Genomic DNA, 17,201 nt, shown 5'->3' with positions numbered 1-17,201 from the left:
GGGAGTTAAGCAGAGAAACCTCTGGCAAAACTCATGAAATTTCAGATTTCTAGTCCTTTACATTTCTATCTATAGCTATAAAGATTTCCTTGCTGGCCCTTCTGAAATTCAGAGCATGTAATCCTTTTTACTGGGATTTCAGTGTTACTTTTGGGCAGGATAAGAAAATCTATGAAGTTTTTATTTAATACATAGAACCTCATGGCTAGGTGAAAGGCGTTCCTAAGGAACAGTTTGACACAAACAGATTGCTTTTATTACTGAAATAGTAAGAACAACAAAGCAGAAAAGTAAGCAGATGTAAATCAGTCATGTATGGTACACATTCATTAAAAGTGTGCAAAGAGGCACTTTATATTAGTGTGGTGTCCTTGAGAGTGGGCTGACTTGTGGATTTTCCCTTGCCTTTGTTGATAAATCTTGGGGGGGGCAAAACAGTAGAGTCTAAGTTAAATACACAAGTTCTGAAGTGTATTTATGGAGTGAGAGTGGGGAGAATAATTTTTTTCTAATATTTATTAAGATGTAGGTCAAATAATTTACTGGTAGCAGACTGAGAGAAAAAAAGACAATCTATTTTAAGAACCAATTTAGATTTTCACATAAATGGGAATCAAGAATAATTCTACTCCATTACACAGAAGTATAAGGGCTGGTGCAAGGTCAGAATGAAGCCTCTTGTGTTTTCTGTTCAAAATGAATTTAAATCAGGATGACTGCACTGATTTCAGCAACTTCAGGCTGTTTTTAAACCAGATGAAAATTTGACATTCAGTTATCACACTAAATAATTCAGCTAATATTTTTCTAAGGAAAGAGACTAACGTGGCTGCAGTTCCCAATGAGCACCATCTGGTCACATCTGACACTACTGGTCAAATGCAGGGACCCCTCCATCCTATCAATGTATCTACTGCATCCAAACCTGTATTTTATACTTGACCTTGTCCTAAAGTCCCACTGATGCCAATGGGAACTCTATGTCCAGCAAAATCTTTTATTCTGGCTGCCAAGTCTTAATATTTTCAAAATGTTGACTTGGGCAGGAGTTGACATAATTCACATTTGGGGCTTTACACTGAAGCAGTTGAATTCCATTTGGAGTACAGTACTAGTCCCATAAACCCATCCCTAAAAATCCCACTTCGAAAAGAGGATTAGTGTACATGTGTTGCATTTGCTCCCTTTTTTCCATAACCTTTTAATGCCTCAGGGATTGAGTTTCACTAGACACAGTGGGAGAATCCTGGTACATCTGGTTTCCCTGTGGTCTTACATGATGACTGAACGGCCTCACAGCTTTTGCAGTCAGGTTCCCTATGGGCTCACACTGTGATTAGATTTGTTCACCACAAATATATCCTTGTTTGCAATGAAGATACGAATGAGTTGAGCTTCTGTTTATGCATCCCATTTTCAACCAGGATTTCATAGAATCATACAATAAATTAGGTTGGAAAGGACCTCTGAAGGTCACCTTGTACATTTCTTGGCTCAGACTCTTCCCCAAGAGGATTTCTGTTTTCCCGTGTTTTTTTTTTTTTTTTTTTTTTTTTTTTTTATGGACAATTTAGAACATCCTTTCATCTGACAGTGTCCTCTGCATTTTACTTCTCCTGGATGTACTCACCCCAGCCCACATGGATGCTGTATTTTAAAAGATTATATACTGGCTTTTTAAAAATGAAGTGTACCAACAATGTTGAATTGTGAAATGTGAATTCTGGCATGGAAGGTTAAAGATGTATTGGCCACACAGCTATTCCTGAATGTTTAAACAAATAGCTCATCACTTATTTGGCTTTTTTTCCCCAGTAGGAGGTGAATTGACGGAGCAGTGTAGCAGTGGCCTGGGCATGCATTTGGTACTCAGGGAGACACAGCTGTCTGTCACTTCCTAGGCAGGGTTTGAGGTTAGCCAGCATCCTGGGCATCAGGATAGCCTGCTGCCATAGCCTGGCATGGGTTGTGGCGTGGCAAAGTTATATGGGATTCAGAAGGTAGTATGGTCACCCCTTTAGAAGAGCTGGATTTCAGTTTAGGACAATAACATTTTTTGAGCTGACTTCATAGAGATTCGCACTAGAGCCATAATTATTACTAAATAATATGCACTTTATCTCCGAAAAGCATTTTTTGCCTATTCTTAAAATAACATATATTTTTGTGATTTATGGGTTTTCTTTTTCTGCAAATACAATAGGATTAAAAACATGGATGTGTGACATTTAGTGTTAAATAGTGGTTTCTTATTAGCTACTGCTCCCTATATACAATCAGCATCCTTAATTTTATTTTTCTATTATTATTACTCCTTACAAAAAAGGATTTTTTTCAGTAGATATAGATCACTTCATATAGTGTCTGCAAATATCAGATAGACTTTTGGAATTTGATCACAAATGGTATTTCTGAAAAGATCAAAGTATTAAAAGGCTTAATTTTTCCTTGCTTTTCATGCAGATGCTGAAATAAATATGTGTTGTTGAGGAAAAATGAGTTAATATGGCTTCTGCTGATCTTCCAGGTAATTTGAATAGATAAAAAATAAAATTTAAAATTGCTACCGTGGGACTTATGAAAAATCATGTTAGGTTAAAGACTGAGAAATAAGTGCAGGCACTGAGCGTGCAATTTCCATAACCATATCTGTTCAGAAATATGTTGGCAGAAAATGTCCTTGAAAAGTTCTAGAATTCTCATTTCACAGGTTACTCATGAAATAGAAAGCTAACAGATTTTGATAAAGTGACCATTTTCTTCACTTTAATTCTGCCGAGATTAAAATTGGTCATGTTTTAGGATGATTGCTTTTCTGTGAGAGGGTAGGGAATGACGTGGAGTTATATTACTTATTATTAGCACTATCACAGTGCATGCAACCAGCTGCACAAACAGAAGAATGGAAAAACAGAAGAAAAAGACAGACCCTTCTCTTCTAAGTTTTACAGAACTGTGTTGCTCTGCTCTGTTTGAGCTCTGTTGAGGAAAAGAGGGTAATTTTCATGCTTTTATACTTGCCAAGTGGAGAACAGTAGTATGAAGATGTATATAAAATTTTAGTGCCTTGAATGAATAGCAGCTGAGGAAGCTGCCAGTACTGTTGATTCCAGCTGAAATTTCCAAGACAATGTATCCCATTCTGTCAACTCCTTAACATGCTTTGGTGCTAGAGATGCTCTTCTTTCCCAGGCATTGACATCTTCCCTCCTGACTGCCAGCACAGACTTACAATGATGCTAACACTTAGTGAGGAAGAACATGGCCATAATACAGGAAGACTGAAGCAGAACACAAAACTTTAACCCAACCCTGCAGCAACGTCTAGTTTTCTGCACACATCAGTGTGCTAGTGGACGCAATTCTCTCTTCCCTGCCACTAATGTTTGCAGCTCCTAGGTCTCATGGGGAGCACTCTGCTTTCAGAGGTCTTCACTTATGCTGTGTAATGCACTTTCAGCAAATCTGCTGATGACACCAAGCTGTGTTGTGCAGATGCCTTCCAGAGGGACCTTGACAGGCTCGAGTGGTGGTCCAACGTGAACCTCATCTCATGAAGTTCAACAAGGCCAAGTGCAAGGTCCTGTACCTGGGTTAGGGCAATCCCAGACACACCTACAGGCTGAGTGGAGAGGTGATTCAGAGCAGCCCTGGAGAGAAAGATTTGGGGGATGATGGTTGATGAAAATTCAACATGAGCCAGCAGTGTGCACATGCAGCCCATAAAACCAACTGTGTCCTGGGCTGTATCAAAAGAAGTCTGGCCATCAGGTCGAAGGAGGTGGTTCTGTTCTACTCTGCTCTTGTGAGACCTCACCTAGACTACTGGGTACAGTCCTGGTGCTCCCAGCAGAAGGGCATGGAACTCTTGGACCAAGTTCAGAGGAGGGCCATGAATCTGATTACTGGACCACTTCCCCTAAGGTACAACATGAGAAAGTGGGGGCTGTTCAGCCTGGAGAAGGTTGGTTGCATAGAACCCTTATAGCAGCCTTCCAACATCTGAGCAGGGCCTACAGGGAAGCCAGAGATGGACACTTCATCAGGAACTGTAGTGACAGGACAGTGACTAATGTGTACATTAGAAAGAGGAGAAATTTAGGTTAGATATTAGGAAGAAATTTTTAACTCTGATGGTGATGACACTGGAACAAGTTTCTCAGAGAGGCTGTGCATGCTCCAATCCTGGCAGTGTTCAAGGCCAAGTTGGGTAAGGCCTTGAGCAACCTGGTTTGTGGGGAGGTGTCCCAGCACATGGGAGAGTTGGGACTAGATGGTCTTTAAGGGCCATTCCACCCCTTAATAATCTATGATTCTATAGGTCTCTTTCTTAGCACACTAAAGGGACATTTTATTTTTCTCATGAAAATCTCTGTTTTGATCTGATCAGATGAAGGCTCTGCTGTCTAGTATGCCTGTACCTTAATGTGACAGAGCTTCCCACACATTTTCAAATTCCATTACAGAGAAACTGAGCTGAGGATACAGTATAAGGTCTGGAAATGTTTTGAATGCCTATATAATTTTATTGTTAATTTTAGTTCAAAGAAAGATGTACTTTTATGTTATTTACCATATCATACGTGGTATGTAAATTACAGGTTGCTTGCCAGAAAACTTGTTTTCCAAATGTAGTATTTGGTGTTACTGTGTATTCATGTGAACTGAAAACTTTTGTAATTTAAAAACTGATTATATTCTTTAAGAATTGAATACTTAGTAGCGTACTCAGTGTCTAATACATACTAATGTATTAAAAACTTGTAGCTTGAAAGTTCTGAAGATTGATTTCAGCAGAAATTAAGTATTTTGGGTCCTGTGCATCAATAGTTACATCAGATCTTGCCCAATGTTTTGCTGCATTCGGTTCTGAATTCGTGGTCTCACTTTTTTCATTTGGTGAACCATTTCCTGTTGACTTCAGATAATTTACTATTATTTATGTGTAAACTGGGAGGACAATCAGACTCAAAGCTCTACTTTCCACCACTCGTAACAATCTCATCATTACACTAGTTTAGATCTGCCAAACCTTTCATCACATGTAGAAATGAATGGAAAGGTTACTTCTATAGCATAATAATTAGTGCATTTACCATGTTAACAGACCTGCTACAGTTCATCCACTTAGCCGTGTTTATCTTGTTATAAACAGTGAACTCCCCTTCTAACAAGGCTTATGTAAAGAGCATCATGCAAAGATGCCTTCAGGCTGTGTTTAACTGTGTCAATACACAAGAGTCTGGGCTAGTCCAAGGACAGCTCCCATGGAAAGGCACAGTGGCCCTTCTTTGTTAAGAGGTGGACATTGTCAGGCTGTTTTTACTATCTGCTCTGAAAATGGCAGCTAACAGTATTAGCTTAGTAACTGATTTGCACAGTATTTGAAATCCTATAAGAACTAGAACCCTGTTTTCACAAAAGGCTGGTGTAAAACTAGCTCTTTTAGCTAGTCAAAAAGAAGAGAGTATAATTCAAATTACTAAAGCAACAGAACGTAATATTAAAAGAAAAAGAAAACAACACCAAAAAAATATGTCTTTTATATCATTGTGTCTCCAGCTAGAAAACTGACATAAATACCTTTCTATAAAGGCAACTATGTAAGTTATGTTGAATATTCATAATCAAAAGGAAAAATAAATACTTCAGGTTTTCCCTGTACCATGCAAACAGGATCCTTCACCACTACAAGCTGACTGTCAAAGTAGGGGCCCAGCTCCCTGAAGTGCTTTAAAGTAACAGTTATTGAAATGGGATAAACAAGTAGTAGGACCAAGAGAAGTACAATCACTGCACAAATGTTAACTAAATTATACCTTATCATATGTTAGTTATCTAACATAAGCAAAAGTAGATAAGGAAATAATAGTCAGCAGAAGGAATTTCAAGTTTAAGTCATTTCTGTCATCTCAGTTTTCCTTTTCATAAGAATTACTTCATCAAGCTGATGACAAATCAAACATCAAAGTTTATTAAGACAGAGGAAAAACAGGGGTATCTGATTTTAAACTCGAGTAATAGACAAGTGCAAGTCTTAAACAATAAAGCTTCTATCAGAACCCAGGAAACAAAGCCATTATACTGTGCAAACACCTTTCAATGAAGTACATACAGCTTTAGGCAAATAATACAGTTTCTCATGTCCCTATTGCCTGAAGATAATTAACTCTGTTAAAATTTTGTTCTCCTGCAGTGAAACTGTTTCCCAGTTCTGTGAAAATATTGCCAGGGATCTTTTCCAAGGCGTAGATAAAGGAGCCTGTGAAAATCTGCTTGTGTTAAGATGTATTCTATTGAAATAGCAATATTTAATATTTTACTGAAAAAATGGCAAAATTTTTTAACTTTGGGATCTATAAAGTGAATTGAGTGGCAATTTTGTGGAGGGTTTTACTTTGTTGTTGTTGTTGTTGTTATTATTGTTGTTTTTAGCTAAGCTGGAACATCAAAGATCACACTTTGATCTATGCTTGTACCCACCCAGTTGAATTATCATGTACAGGATCATCTACTGCTGCTAGGCAGCTTTCAAAGGTGGTATTTCTGTCTGAAGTCCCTCTAAGGGCTGTAAATTTCATTTGTACATAGTAATTGTGCATTGTGTCCCTTTCTGCCAAAAATGGCATGCAGAAATCAGGATCTGGAGAACATGATCTGCCCACCTAATTACTTATACAAGACCTGCCCATAGCCATTGCTTTATGCTCTACTGAACAGAGTCACAGAGGAAGTGGAAGAACAGTATCAAAATACATAACCTGGAAAGGTAAAAGCCAAGACTTCCAGCAAAGAGTGGCAGTGTCCACAGCACAAGATCAGAAGGAAATTCTGCTCATCTTCCTATTCTCCTTATTATGCTGCTATTAAAGATTGTGCTCCTTGGCTCAAGCTAGAATACTCTAACAAGTCACAGGGACTTGTGGCAGACATTCGTGGCTGAGCCATTTCACCTTCGGTACTTAAAGAAACAGGTCCTAGACACACTATTGTTCTTCAACCATATACCACACAACCTGACTGAGCATCAATAGAATAAGACTATTTATGTCTCCCATTTTGCACCAGGATTTTTTACTTTGGCTTTGGTCCTAATCCTCTATGGAAGTCATATACATCAATTACAGAAGCCTAAATGTTTAGCTAACAACATAAGTTTGTCACGAGGAATACACTCGAGAACAATGGACTAACTTACTAAACCCAAAATTTTAACAGGTTCTTTCTACACTGTAAAAGAAACATATGCATAATGATCTTGTTATAATTCTAATAACCTTGTAATGCAGAAACACACAGAATTCCTCATCAAAATAGTTACGTCTTCAGTTTTGGAGGAAAAGGTACAAACACCAAATGAACTAAGCTTTATGTGCCTAGAAAAAAGATGAGTACAAAAAATAAACAAGACACAAAGCCCGTATCCCTAATCTGATTTACATAACCTTACATGTACTTTCCTGTGAAATACATTTTAAGTAAAAATAGTGATTTCATTCTCAGGTGTATCTACTTGGTAATAAGAACACAAGCTACAGGAGTGGCATATTCGAAAATAAAAATATTCTAAAAGAAAAAATAAGCCTTTCATTTTTCCTTAGGTCTCTTAAGTCTCATCCATGTGACAGCAGAAGTGAGCTGTTAGGTGTTAACTGGCATTACAGAGAATGTAAGTGCAAGCACACAAGTTAGAGCAGTCTGCTCACTAGCCATCTAGTTAGGACTTATTTCAAAACTCTTGTCATCTTGACTGGAAGATTAATAGCTGCTTCCTCCTGATTAAACATTGAAACCAAAATTACAGAACTTGTTGATGGCCTCCTTCACATGCTAAATTTATAAACTTCTACTGTGAGCCACTCTGTAGTTTTACTTCCCCATTCAAAAAGTTTTTACTCTTCCCTAAAGGCAATATTTAATCACAAACAATATAAAATTATCTTTTTGTAATGAGGACAGATCGCACAAATCCCTTTTACTGCGTATAGTCTTGAATCTGTTGTACTGAAGAGGGGTTTGCAGAAGTATTAACTACGCAATTTTTGAAAGTTATCCAGAACCAAAGCTCAGTCTTACACCCAACCCCAAGCTGTGTTTGGAAATTCACTTCATCTGAGCATTTTCTTGAATTCACTGCTGCCCATTCCTTCTCCTTGCATACAAGCCAAGGCAGGCGCAGAATCCGACGACACTGACAGCGAGGCCCAGGAGGAAGGCAATGGTATCTCCTGCATCCAGGGCTTCAACTACTGGCAACACCAGCAGCAGTGACACGAGGACTAGGAAAAGTTTTGAGGCATTCTCGGTTGAAGGCATGCTGATAACCAGCTGACCCCAAGGGGAAGCTAAATGAAGAAAGTGGTGGACAGCAGATACTTCACTGGTATCTACAAGGAACACAAAAGGAATGTTACAGGATTTTCCTTCTTTTCCTCTGGATTTGTCTTGCCAAAAGCCAACTGATTTATGTATTACAGGTATTTGTGTGGGGCTCATAAAATTTAGGTTTTATCTTCCCAATTACAAAAGCATATTACTTATTATCAGGAGACAGCCACAGTGGATTTGCTATCTTGTTATGTAACTCTGTGGAAACTAATCTTTTGAAGACTTACCCTGAGGTGAAGTCAGAACAGGCTCTCCTGCCTGCAGCCACCAGAGCCTGCTTGCCTGGTGCTTTGCTACACGGGCCTGTTTCACCAGGTGTTTAGGGCCTGATGGCTGCTGCACAGCACTCACCCGCACCTCCTAACACCGGGCATCCTCGGGATCCGTGAGCACGGACGGACTACGGTACACTGGCAGGGCGTGAATTTAACTTCCTGGGCAGTGCCACCGTGCCACCCTCACTGCGGGACAAACGTCTGTCGTGGATCCTGGAACTTGGAAAGGCACTCCCAAGGAGCACGCCGGGACCAGCCCGGACCGCCCTCTCCGCAATAGTTCTTCCCGCGCGGATGGCTCGTTGCCGGGGTGCACACGACAAAAACCCGCGCCGGGACACCCGAATAAGCGGCTGCTCGGCTCGCAGCCCGGCGGGGCCAGTGCCGGGCTCTGCCCGCCCCGCACGCCGGCCGGACCCGCCCGCCCCGTCCCGCCGCCTCGGGGCTGAGGGACGGCCGCTCCCTGGGGCGGCCCCCGGCAGGCCCTGCCCGCACGGGGCCCCTCATTCACCTCCTGCCGCCGGCTCCGGGCTGGGGCCGTCCCCGCTCCGCGCCGCCCGCGGGGCGCTCAGCAGCCGAAGGCGCCGGCCCGCTCCAGCCCGCCGAGCTGCCACTGCCCGGCCGCGGCCATGACAGGAAGGGGCGGTGGCGCGGCCGGGGGCGGGTGTGACCCGGCCGGGCCGCCTCCGCTCGGCTCCCGCTGCTGTGCCCGCCCGCTTGGCCCCGCCGCGCCCGTCCTGATTCCCGGGGGAGGCTCCGGGGTGCCGTCGCCGCCAGCAGCTCGGGCGGCCCCCGCCCCGCCGGTGCCCCAGGAGCGGTGCTCGCCGGGCTGGCCTGGGCCCGGAGGGACGCGGCGGGGCCGGGCGCCTCCCGGGAGCCCAGTGCGGGGGTGCCGGCTGAGCCCCAGGGCAGGGGTACGGCTGAGCCCCAGGGCGGGGGTGCCGCTGAGCCCCATTTCGGGGGTACGGCTGAGCCCCAGGGCGGGGGTGCCGGCTGAGCCCCAGGGCGGGGGTACGGCTGAGCCCCAGGGCGGGGGTGCCGCTGAGCCCCAGGGCGGGGGTACGGCTGAGCCCCAGGGCGGGGGTGCCGCTGAGCCCCAGGGCGGGGGTGCCGCTGAGCCCCAGGGCGGGGGTACGGCTGAGCCCCAGGGCGGGGGTACGGCTGAGCCCCAGGGCGGGGGTACGGCTGAGCCCCAGGGCGGGGGTACGGCTGAGCCCCAGGGCGGGGGTGCCGCTGAGCCCCAGGGCGGGGGTGCCGCTGAGCCCCAGGGCGGGGGTGCCGCTGAGCCCCAGGGCGGGGGTACGGCTGAGCCCCAGGGCGGGGGTGCCGCTGAGCCCCAGGACGGGGGTGCCGGCTGATCCCCATTTCGGGGGTACGGCTGATCCCCATTTCGGGGGTACGGCTGAGCCCCAGGGCGGGGGTACGGCTGAGCCCCAGGGCGGCTCCCAGCCGAGCCCGTGGTCCGGTGAACCTCAGCCCTGAGAATGGCAGCAGAGAGAGCAGGGCCCCGTGCCCTCACTGTGGCTCCACTGAAGTGGAAGTATGGAAACACACCGATTTGGGCTGGTCGTCTGATCTTTTTTCTACAAATAAACGGGTAGAAGTCACCATGAGTTTGCATCACTACAGATTTAGGCCCCTGTAATAATATGTGCACTAATACGTGCTATCATAACCAATTCCTACTATGAGAGAAGCAGTTAAAACAATTTTATATGGTGGAGAGCAGCCTGCGGCCTTGTAAAACAAAAAATCAAGGGAAGTGTTAACAGGTCATTAAGTGAGAGCACTCCTCAAGATCTTAGCTCGTCCCAATTTTTATCTTACTTACGCTTTAGATAAGGCTGCTTGTAGAAATTGCCTATTAGGTTGTTTTGTTCCACTAGATAGTTCCTAAGCAGAGCCCAGTCTTTATTTTTCAGTGGCAAAGATGCACACTGAGGTGCCTAAGTTTAGATAAAAGACCAGTCAGCAATTATTATAAGTTCATAGTATGTCTCTTTGGAGTGCTCAAAGAAATTACCCAAAGAAACTCCTAATTCAATGTTAAAATCAGTCTAGAATTTGTAATTCATTATGACAAGCATTAACTCATGACTGAGAACATAACTTCTGTAAAAAAAGCAACATTTATAAATGTGTCTCTTTACCAAACGTTTTTATGAGCTTCTTTAAAGAGAAATGGAGATCCAGATCGGGCATTCAACATACATACTTTGCTTCTGCCTTATGAAATTTCACTTTAATTGCTTTTGAGCAGCTATTCTTCCTGGCTATAGGAACTTCACATGTTGAGGTGGGATGTTACTATTGTGCCGATCATAGTCCTTTTATTAATGCCCTTTTCCCCATCAGTCAGGATCCATCAGCTATCAATTGTCGTAGATGATAAATTTCCAGGGATTTTCTCCTTTATTCCAAGTACCATGAGAGCATCTTCTTTATAAGCAGCAGTGCCTAGACTCTGATGATGCAAATAATAATGAGTATCAATATAACTCATGAACGTCCTTTTTATTAATGAAATGCTATTTCACCATTTTTTCAGATCTTAAATATTTGATTCTTCATGTTCAGTTCTGAAGGCATTTTCTCAATTAGCTGTGCCAGATAAACTCGCAGGAGAAAAATCTTGAAATTTCTGAGAATGTCATGGCATGGACAAGAGTAATGCCGTGATGCCTAGCCCATTCCATAATCAGTCACAGATAAATCATAACCCTAAAGAACCTGAAGAATGCAATTTGAAGTGCAGGATGTACCATCTCAATCACTGCTGTCTCCTCAGAAGAATGAGCCTTGGAGTCCTGGCCCTCTTAGATCCTTTCTTAGTCTATTTACTTCATCCTGCTCTGTTGACAAGTAAATTTTACACTGTTCTGCAATGTCAAAAAATGTTGAATTCATCCCTCTAAATTTCAGTGCTCTATTTGTCACCACTACTTACCAACTAAAATTTTCAGTACTTGTCATTTAGTCCCACAAAACAGATGCAAAGGGATTGAACAATGGCTTTAAAGTCTATCTTTTATAACTAGAAATGTCAGTACCAAAAAGCTGTGGCATTTTTGGACCTAAGTATTTTGAAGCGAGGAGTGTAAAATCCAAGAGCAAGAGTGGGCTTAACACACTTCTCTTAATATCTCAAGAACTACACATTCACAGGCAGTTGAAATGACACAAAGTACATGTAGAAAATACTGATTGTAAGATATATAATTTATTAGTAACCTCATGGAAGTGCCATTGAGAGCTAGAAAACAGCGCCATTTGGGGATATTTCTTTGGCATATTAGCTCTTTCAATGCCACTGCATTTTGTAGCTTTGGCTTCAAGAAACAGTGCTTCTTTGGAAAAAAGCCAGCAAAATCCAGTCAAGGAGGCTCTGTTGGTTTTTGTGCTGTCAGAATAGCAGAGGAATGTGTATTCAGCTTCAAGCTCTGCCATCAACTTCCTGCATTACCTCAGGCAAATCTTCCTTTTGACCTATCACCGCTTTGATTGCTTAGCTCGAGCTATTATGTAACTAATATTCAGAGGAAAGTCAGAGAATTCCCAGAGCTGACAAACTAAAGCTTTGTAAATTTTGAGCACAAGGCAAAGGAGGTAGGTATATGTGAGACTGGAAATTGAAAATAAAGTGTACTTTCTGGAGCGGAAAAAGCTATAATCAGCTACACCCTGAAGGGGGTACTCGTGGGGTTTTTAGGTTGTTTTTTTCTTCCTCCTACTTGGTTATAGTCTAGTTTTTTGAAAGCCATTTCTTTATTGCATGACCACAACGATCTGATGTCATACTTCCACCCTGTCCAGCAACCTAGCCCCATGTGGCCACTTGCTTCCTGCCCCACCAGCAGTCTTGGGTGAGAGAATCAGAAGGGTAAGAGTTAGAAATCTCATGGGTTGAGATAAAAACAATTTAAGAGGGAAAGCAAAAGCTGCACTCTCAGACAAAGCAAAACAAGGAGTTAATTCTCTGCTTCCCTTGGACAGGCAGGTGTTCAGCCGTCTGCAGGAGAGCTGGATTCCTTCACACATAATAGTTAATTGGTGCATTGGGTTTGCATTGCCAAGCTTTGGTAGCAGAGGGGCTACAGGGGTGGCTTCTGTCAGAAGCTGCTAGAACCTTTTTCCATGTCAGACAGAGCCAATTCCTGGCAGCCCCCAAAATGTGTCGCTGGTCAAGGCTGGGCCAATCAGAAATGGTGTTAATGCCTCTGATAGCAGATTGAAGAAGAAGAAGAAGAAGAAAAGGAAAGCTATTGCACAGTTGTAATTGTGGCCAGAGAAGAGTGGGGAGAGAATGTGTGAGAGGAGCAACTCTGCAGGCACCAAGGTCAGTGCAGGAGGGGGAGGAGATGCTCCAGGCATCAGAGCTGAGGTTCCTCTGTGGTGCCCAACAGAGGAACCTCAGCTCTGTGCCTCTTCTCCTCTCCTGACTATGCATCCTGATGGAGTAGAGCCCAACTCATGGATCTGGAGGGATAGAGGAAGGCCAAGAAATGGGAAAATAATATCCTACTGTGAAAGAATGGGGGATAGTAGTTATGGGAAGGTATGTTTGGTATAGAGGTGATTTAAAGATGTAGTTTAATTAAGTTGTATGTGGGGGCAAGAAAGGATTCCTGTAATGAGAAATAAATACAATGAAACAGTTGAAAGATAAATTATGTGGCGTCTGAGTTATGATGCAACATACATGGTATGGAATAAGGGGTGAAGATTGTATTGAGTCTGACTGAGCTAGAGTTCTTTTCCCAAAGCAGCCCTCACAGTGCTGTGCTCTGCATTGGTAGCTGGAAAGGTGCTGATAACACATCAGTGTTTTGGCTACAGCTGAGCAGAGTGTTTCTCTAACATTTTCTCCCTCTCCCTATCATCAAGGGGCTGGGAGTGGACAAGATTCTGAGAGGGAACAGAACTAGGCTGACTGAAATTAACCAAGGAATATTCCATACCACATGTATAGCTAAGATATAGCTAAGGGAGAGAGGAGGAATGAGGAGCATTCATTGTTTTACAATGTGTACCTTCCAGAGCAGCCATTATGCATGCTGAAGCCCTGGGAAGTAGCTGAACATTGCTTGCTGATGGGAAGTAGAGATTAACTTTTTTTGCCCTTTGCTTATGCATGCACAAACTTTTTTTTTTTTTTTTCTTTAGCAAACTGCCTTATCTCAACCTTTCAGTTTTTTCTATCTTATTTCCTCTTCCTTTTCCTCCTGGGAAGAGGAGTGATAGAGTGGCTTGGAGGGGAATCTGGCACCCAGCCAAGCTCACCCACTATGCTTGGGAAGATAAATGCAATTACTCCAATATGTCACCTCCTTTCTCCCCCCTCTCCTTTTACATACTGCACATGGTGTCATATGGTCTGGAATGTCCCCTTGGTCAGTTGAGGTCACCTGCTCTGGCTGTGTCACCTCCCAACCTCTCCTGGACCCTGAGCCCCCTTACCAGTGTGGCAGCATGAAAAGCAGAGGAGGCCTTGGCTCTATGTAAGCCCTGCTCAGAAACAACAAAAACATCTGTACATTATCAGCACTGTACAGCAAAAATCCAAAACACAGCCCTATACCAGTCACTGCAAAGAAAACGAACTCTGTGCTGACTGAAATGAGCATGTCTAAGAATCTTTCTGAATAATTTTTGGACATCAGTTGCACTGCTGTAATGAGAAAGGCTAACTCTGATTATAGATAAGATGCTGACTATGGGGCAGTGATTATCACTTCTGCATGCACATGTTCACCCTTGAGCTACTTTTCTCTGATGATACTTAATCTGACATTTTAGCTGACTATCACTATGTCCTCATCTTTTCACTTCAGTCCAAGATCTACATCTAGGTTTTTCTCCTACAACAAACATGACTTTCCTCATTTGGACTTCACCGTGTCTTTCTCCTTCTTTGAACAAATAGGCTCTATAGGGTCTACTGCAACTACCTCATTTACTTCAGCAGAAAAAACCCAAAGTTAAAATACAGAATTAATTATTTCTATCATTAACCTTTTCCATATTTGCGTCTTAGTCTGCTGTTACATAAATGTTGATGTTATTATTTCTTTTGCTTCCTCTCTTATTATCCCTTCCGCTCCTATCCTCTGTGTCTACTTCATCCTGCCTTTTTTCCTTTCTGTTTCTCAAAGTCCTCAATTTTCCTCTCAAATAAAGGTAGGTAGTCACAAATCATCCCTGTCATAAAAACATCCATTGGATTCATCTCCTTCAGTATAGCTCAATCCTTCGTCCATCAGCTGGATATCACAGTGATATCTCCACTGAATAACTTAGACATAAAGGCCTGTGTTTCATCATTGGCTCTGACTGATGACTGCATTAGAAACTCTCATTCCTCTTCCAAAATCCAGCAAACACTTAAAAAACCCCAGTGAATTTCCAAAAAAATTGTCCTTACCCATTTCTTCTTCAATTTTGCTTTTTGAATCTTCCATGATGGCTCCTCTTCTGCTGCTGGTAGTGTGCTAGGCTTCCATCTGTGTTTTTTTCAGTTTTTTGACTTTCTAGGTACTGTCCCCTGGATGTTCCTGTTGACAAATAGAGTTTTGAATACCATCCATGACTCATGTTTTTATCTTCCCCTCTCTTTTTATTTCCACTTGATTGTTTTGAAGTCTTACTGTTTTGTCCTGGTTTAGGGCTAATTTGGGAGGAACCCTCTGAATGGGGTTCCTCTGGAGAGCAAACCCAAATGGCGCCTCCCCCCAGCCGGTCCGGGAAAGAATTTCCTCAGAGAAAAGTGGAAAAAACTATTTATTTAACAAACAAAATGCCCACGAGCATGAGGAATGAAAAAAAATTAAACAATAAAACCTCTCACTGCTCTGAAGAGAGATGGCAAAACTGAGGAAGTTCTCGCCAGGAGTTAGCTCGGCTCTCTCTCAGTCTTTTATCAGTCCCAGTTTTTTCAGTGCTGGAAAATGCCAAGGTCCAGGCCCTGGTGGGCCATGGAGGCCAGATCCCAGTCCTTCTCTGGGTTTTCAGTCCAGAGCAGATTTAAACAATGCCAATAGAAAGGAAAAAAACAGTCCAAGAAGCTTCTTTGTCTCAGCTAGCTAAACTAACTAAAAGGAAAAAAAACCTCTCCCTGGCCGCTGTCCGTGTATCCGACTACCACACAGTCCCGAGGAAGGAGGAAAAAGGAATGTGGAGGTGTGAACACTGTTTTCAAAAACAAACTGTGCACGTCTTCTTCCCTGCTCCCCCTCAGAACCACTCTTAAAGGTACACAACACAACATACAGCACACACAGAACAGATGATTGGGGATACAGAGGCATCATAGTCACTCCAGGACATGCTTGTAGCACAGGCCTACTAACAGTTCTCTTTGACTGTATGACTCAGTCATATCCTATCTCTCATTGTGACCCCTGCAGCTTTCTTTATTTGAAGTGCTTCTGCAAAGGGGCATCTCTCTGGCTTCTCATTTTTACTGTGTTCCTTCTCTTAATCCTCTGCTGTTACATTTCCTCTTTTGCTGAGCCAAAGACAATTTTTCTGCTCAGTCCTGGAAAATCTTTGCAGTATAAGCTTCGTTCATACTGGCTTAACCTATTACCATTGTCAGGAGGTTAACTTCTCCTTTTATTTTGTCACCCTGGCAGACTCCTTCTGATCCCTCCAAGAAGAAAAAGTTGCTTCTTTCTGAGAGCACAAAAAGGCTTACAAGAAAGAATGGTGCCATTTTTTGATAGAAGATCCTTTTCTTTGGGGTCACGTACTTCCTGCTGTCCTTTATGCAGTCATGAAAATAAAGGATTAAATAGTCCAGTGATTCCTTTTCCCTCAGTCCTTTAGCCTGGCAGGGGATCTCCTCTGCCTGCTGGAATCTCTTTGAGCTCTCTTGCCAGCACTTGAGAGATGTCTCTGTGCAGTGCTGGCTGGAGCAGAGAGACATGGAGGCAGCTGCCAGCCCTGCAATAAAAAAAGCTTTGGAGTTGGTGCTGGCAGGAGGCAGGAGCAGCCAGACTGCAAGAGTGACTGCAGAGGATGCCAGCCAGAGTTAAACACCCATTGATTGACTTCCCCACTGAACTCCACAGGGGAATGTGAGAGCTACTCATCAATAATGGCAAATCACAGGGATTCCCTGTGATTAAGCACTGTCATGCTTTTTGTGGATTATAAGAAGCAGGTTTCTTGGGCTTTTGTAGAAGCATAACAAAAGCAGAGGTAGACATCAACTGGAAAGATGCATTCAAACTACCTCCAGCCTTGAGAAAGTAAAGTCTGAATCAAGTCTTCCTAATTTCAGTGTTTGTGCTCATGCAAGCTATTGAGATGTTCTCACATTCTTCAAGAGTGCTTCCACAGGCAGTTTGAATATTTTATATTGTTTGCGTGGATTTTTTTTTTTTGAGAAAAATGCATTTTACAGTATTAGCCAGGAAAAGGTATACAGCAGAAACAGTTCAGCTTCAGAGGGCCTAGTGACGACAACTTCATTAGTATTGAATGGTAATTAAGAGAAGATATTGTTTAACACAAGAGAGACTGAATAGAAGTTAAAGG

General features: G+C 43.0%; 1 protein-coding gene across 1 annotated transcript; it reads right to left on the bottom strand.

Moving 5' to 3' along the window:
- Positions 1 to 5,948: 5,948 nt before the first annotated feature.
- SMIM30 (small integral membrane protein 30) lies at positions 5,949 to 9,304 on the bottom strand. Its single transcript, XM_066319011.1, has 2 exons — positions 9,175 to 9,304; positions 5,949 to 8,387 (listed from the first exon to the last, which is right to left on the bottom strand). The coding sequence occupies exon 2, from the start codon at positions 8,314 to 8,316 to the stop codon at positions 8,131 to 8,133; it is 186 nt and encodes a 61-aa protein (XP_066175108.1). The 5' UTR covers positions 8,317 to 8,387; positions 9,175 to 9,304; the 3' UTR covers positions 5,949 to 8,130.
- Between the last annotated feature and the right edge of the window lie 7,897 nt (positions 9,305 to 17,201).

Source organism: Sylvia atricapilla, chromosome 5 (assembly GCF_009819655.1).
Source record: "Sylvia atricapilla isolate bSylAtr1 chromosome 5, bSylAtr1.pri, whole genome shotgun sequence".
NCBI classification, from domain to species: Eukaryota; Metazoa; Chordata; class Aves; order Passeriformes; family Sylviidae; genus Sylvia; species Sylvia atricapilla.
This window is presented reverse-complemented; position numbering and strand designations above follow the sequence as displayed.

Bases quoted from the DNA above. Each gene is read 5' to 3' on its own strand.
- SMIM30 (XM_066319011.1), bottom strand. From the start codon at position 8,316: ATGCCTTCAACCGAGAATGCCTCAAAACTTTTCCTAGTCCTCGTGTCA.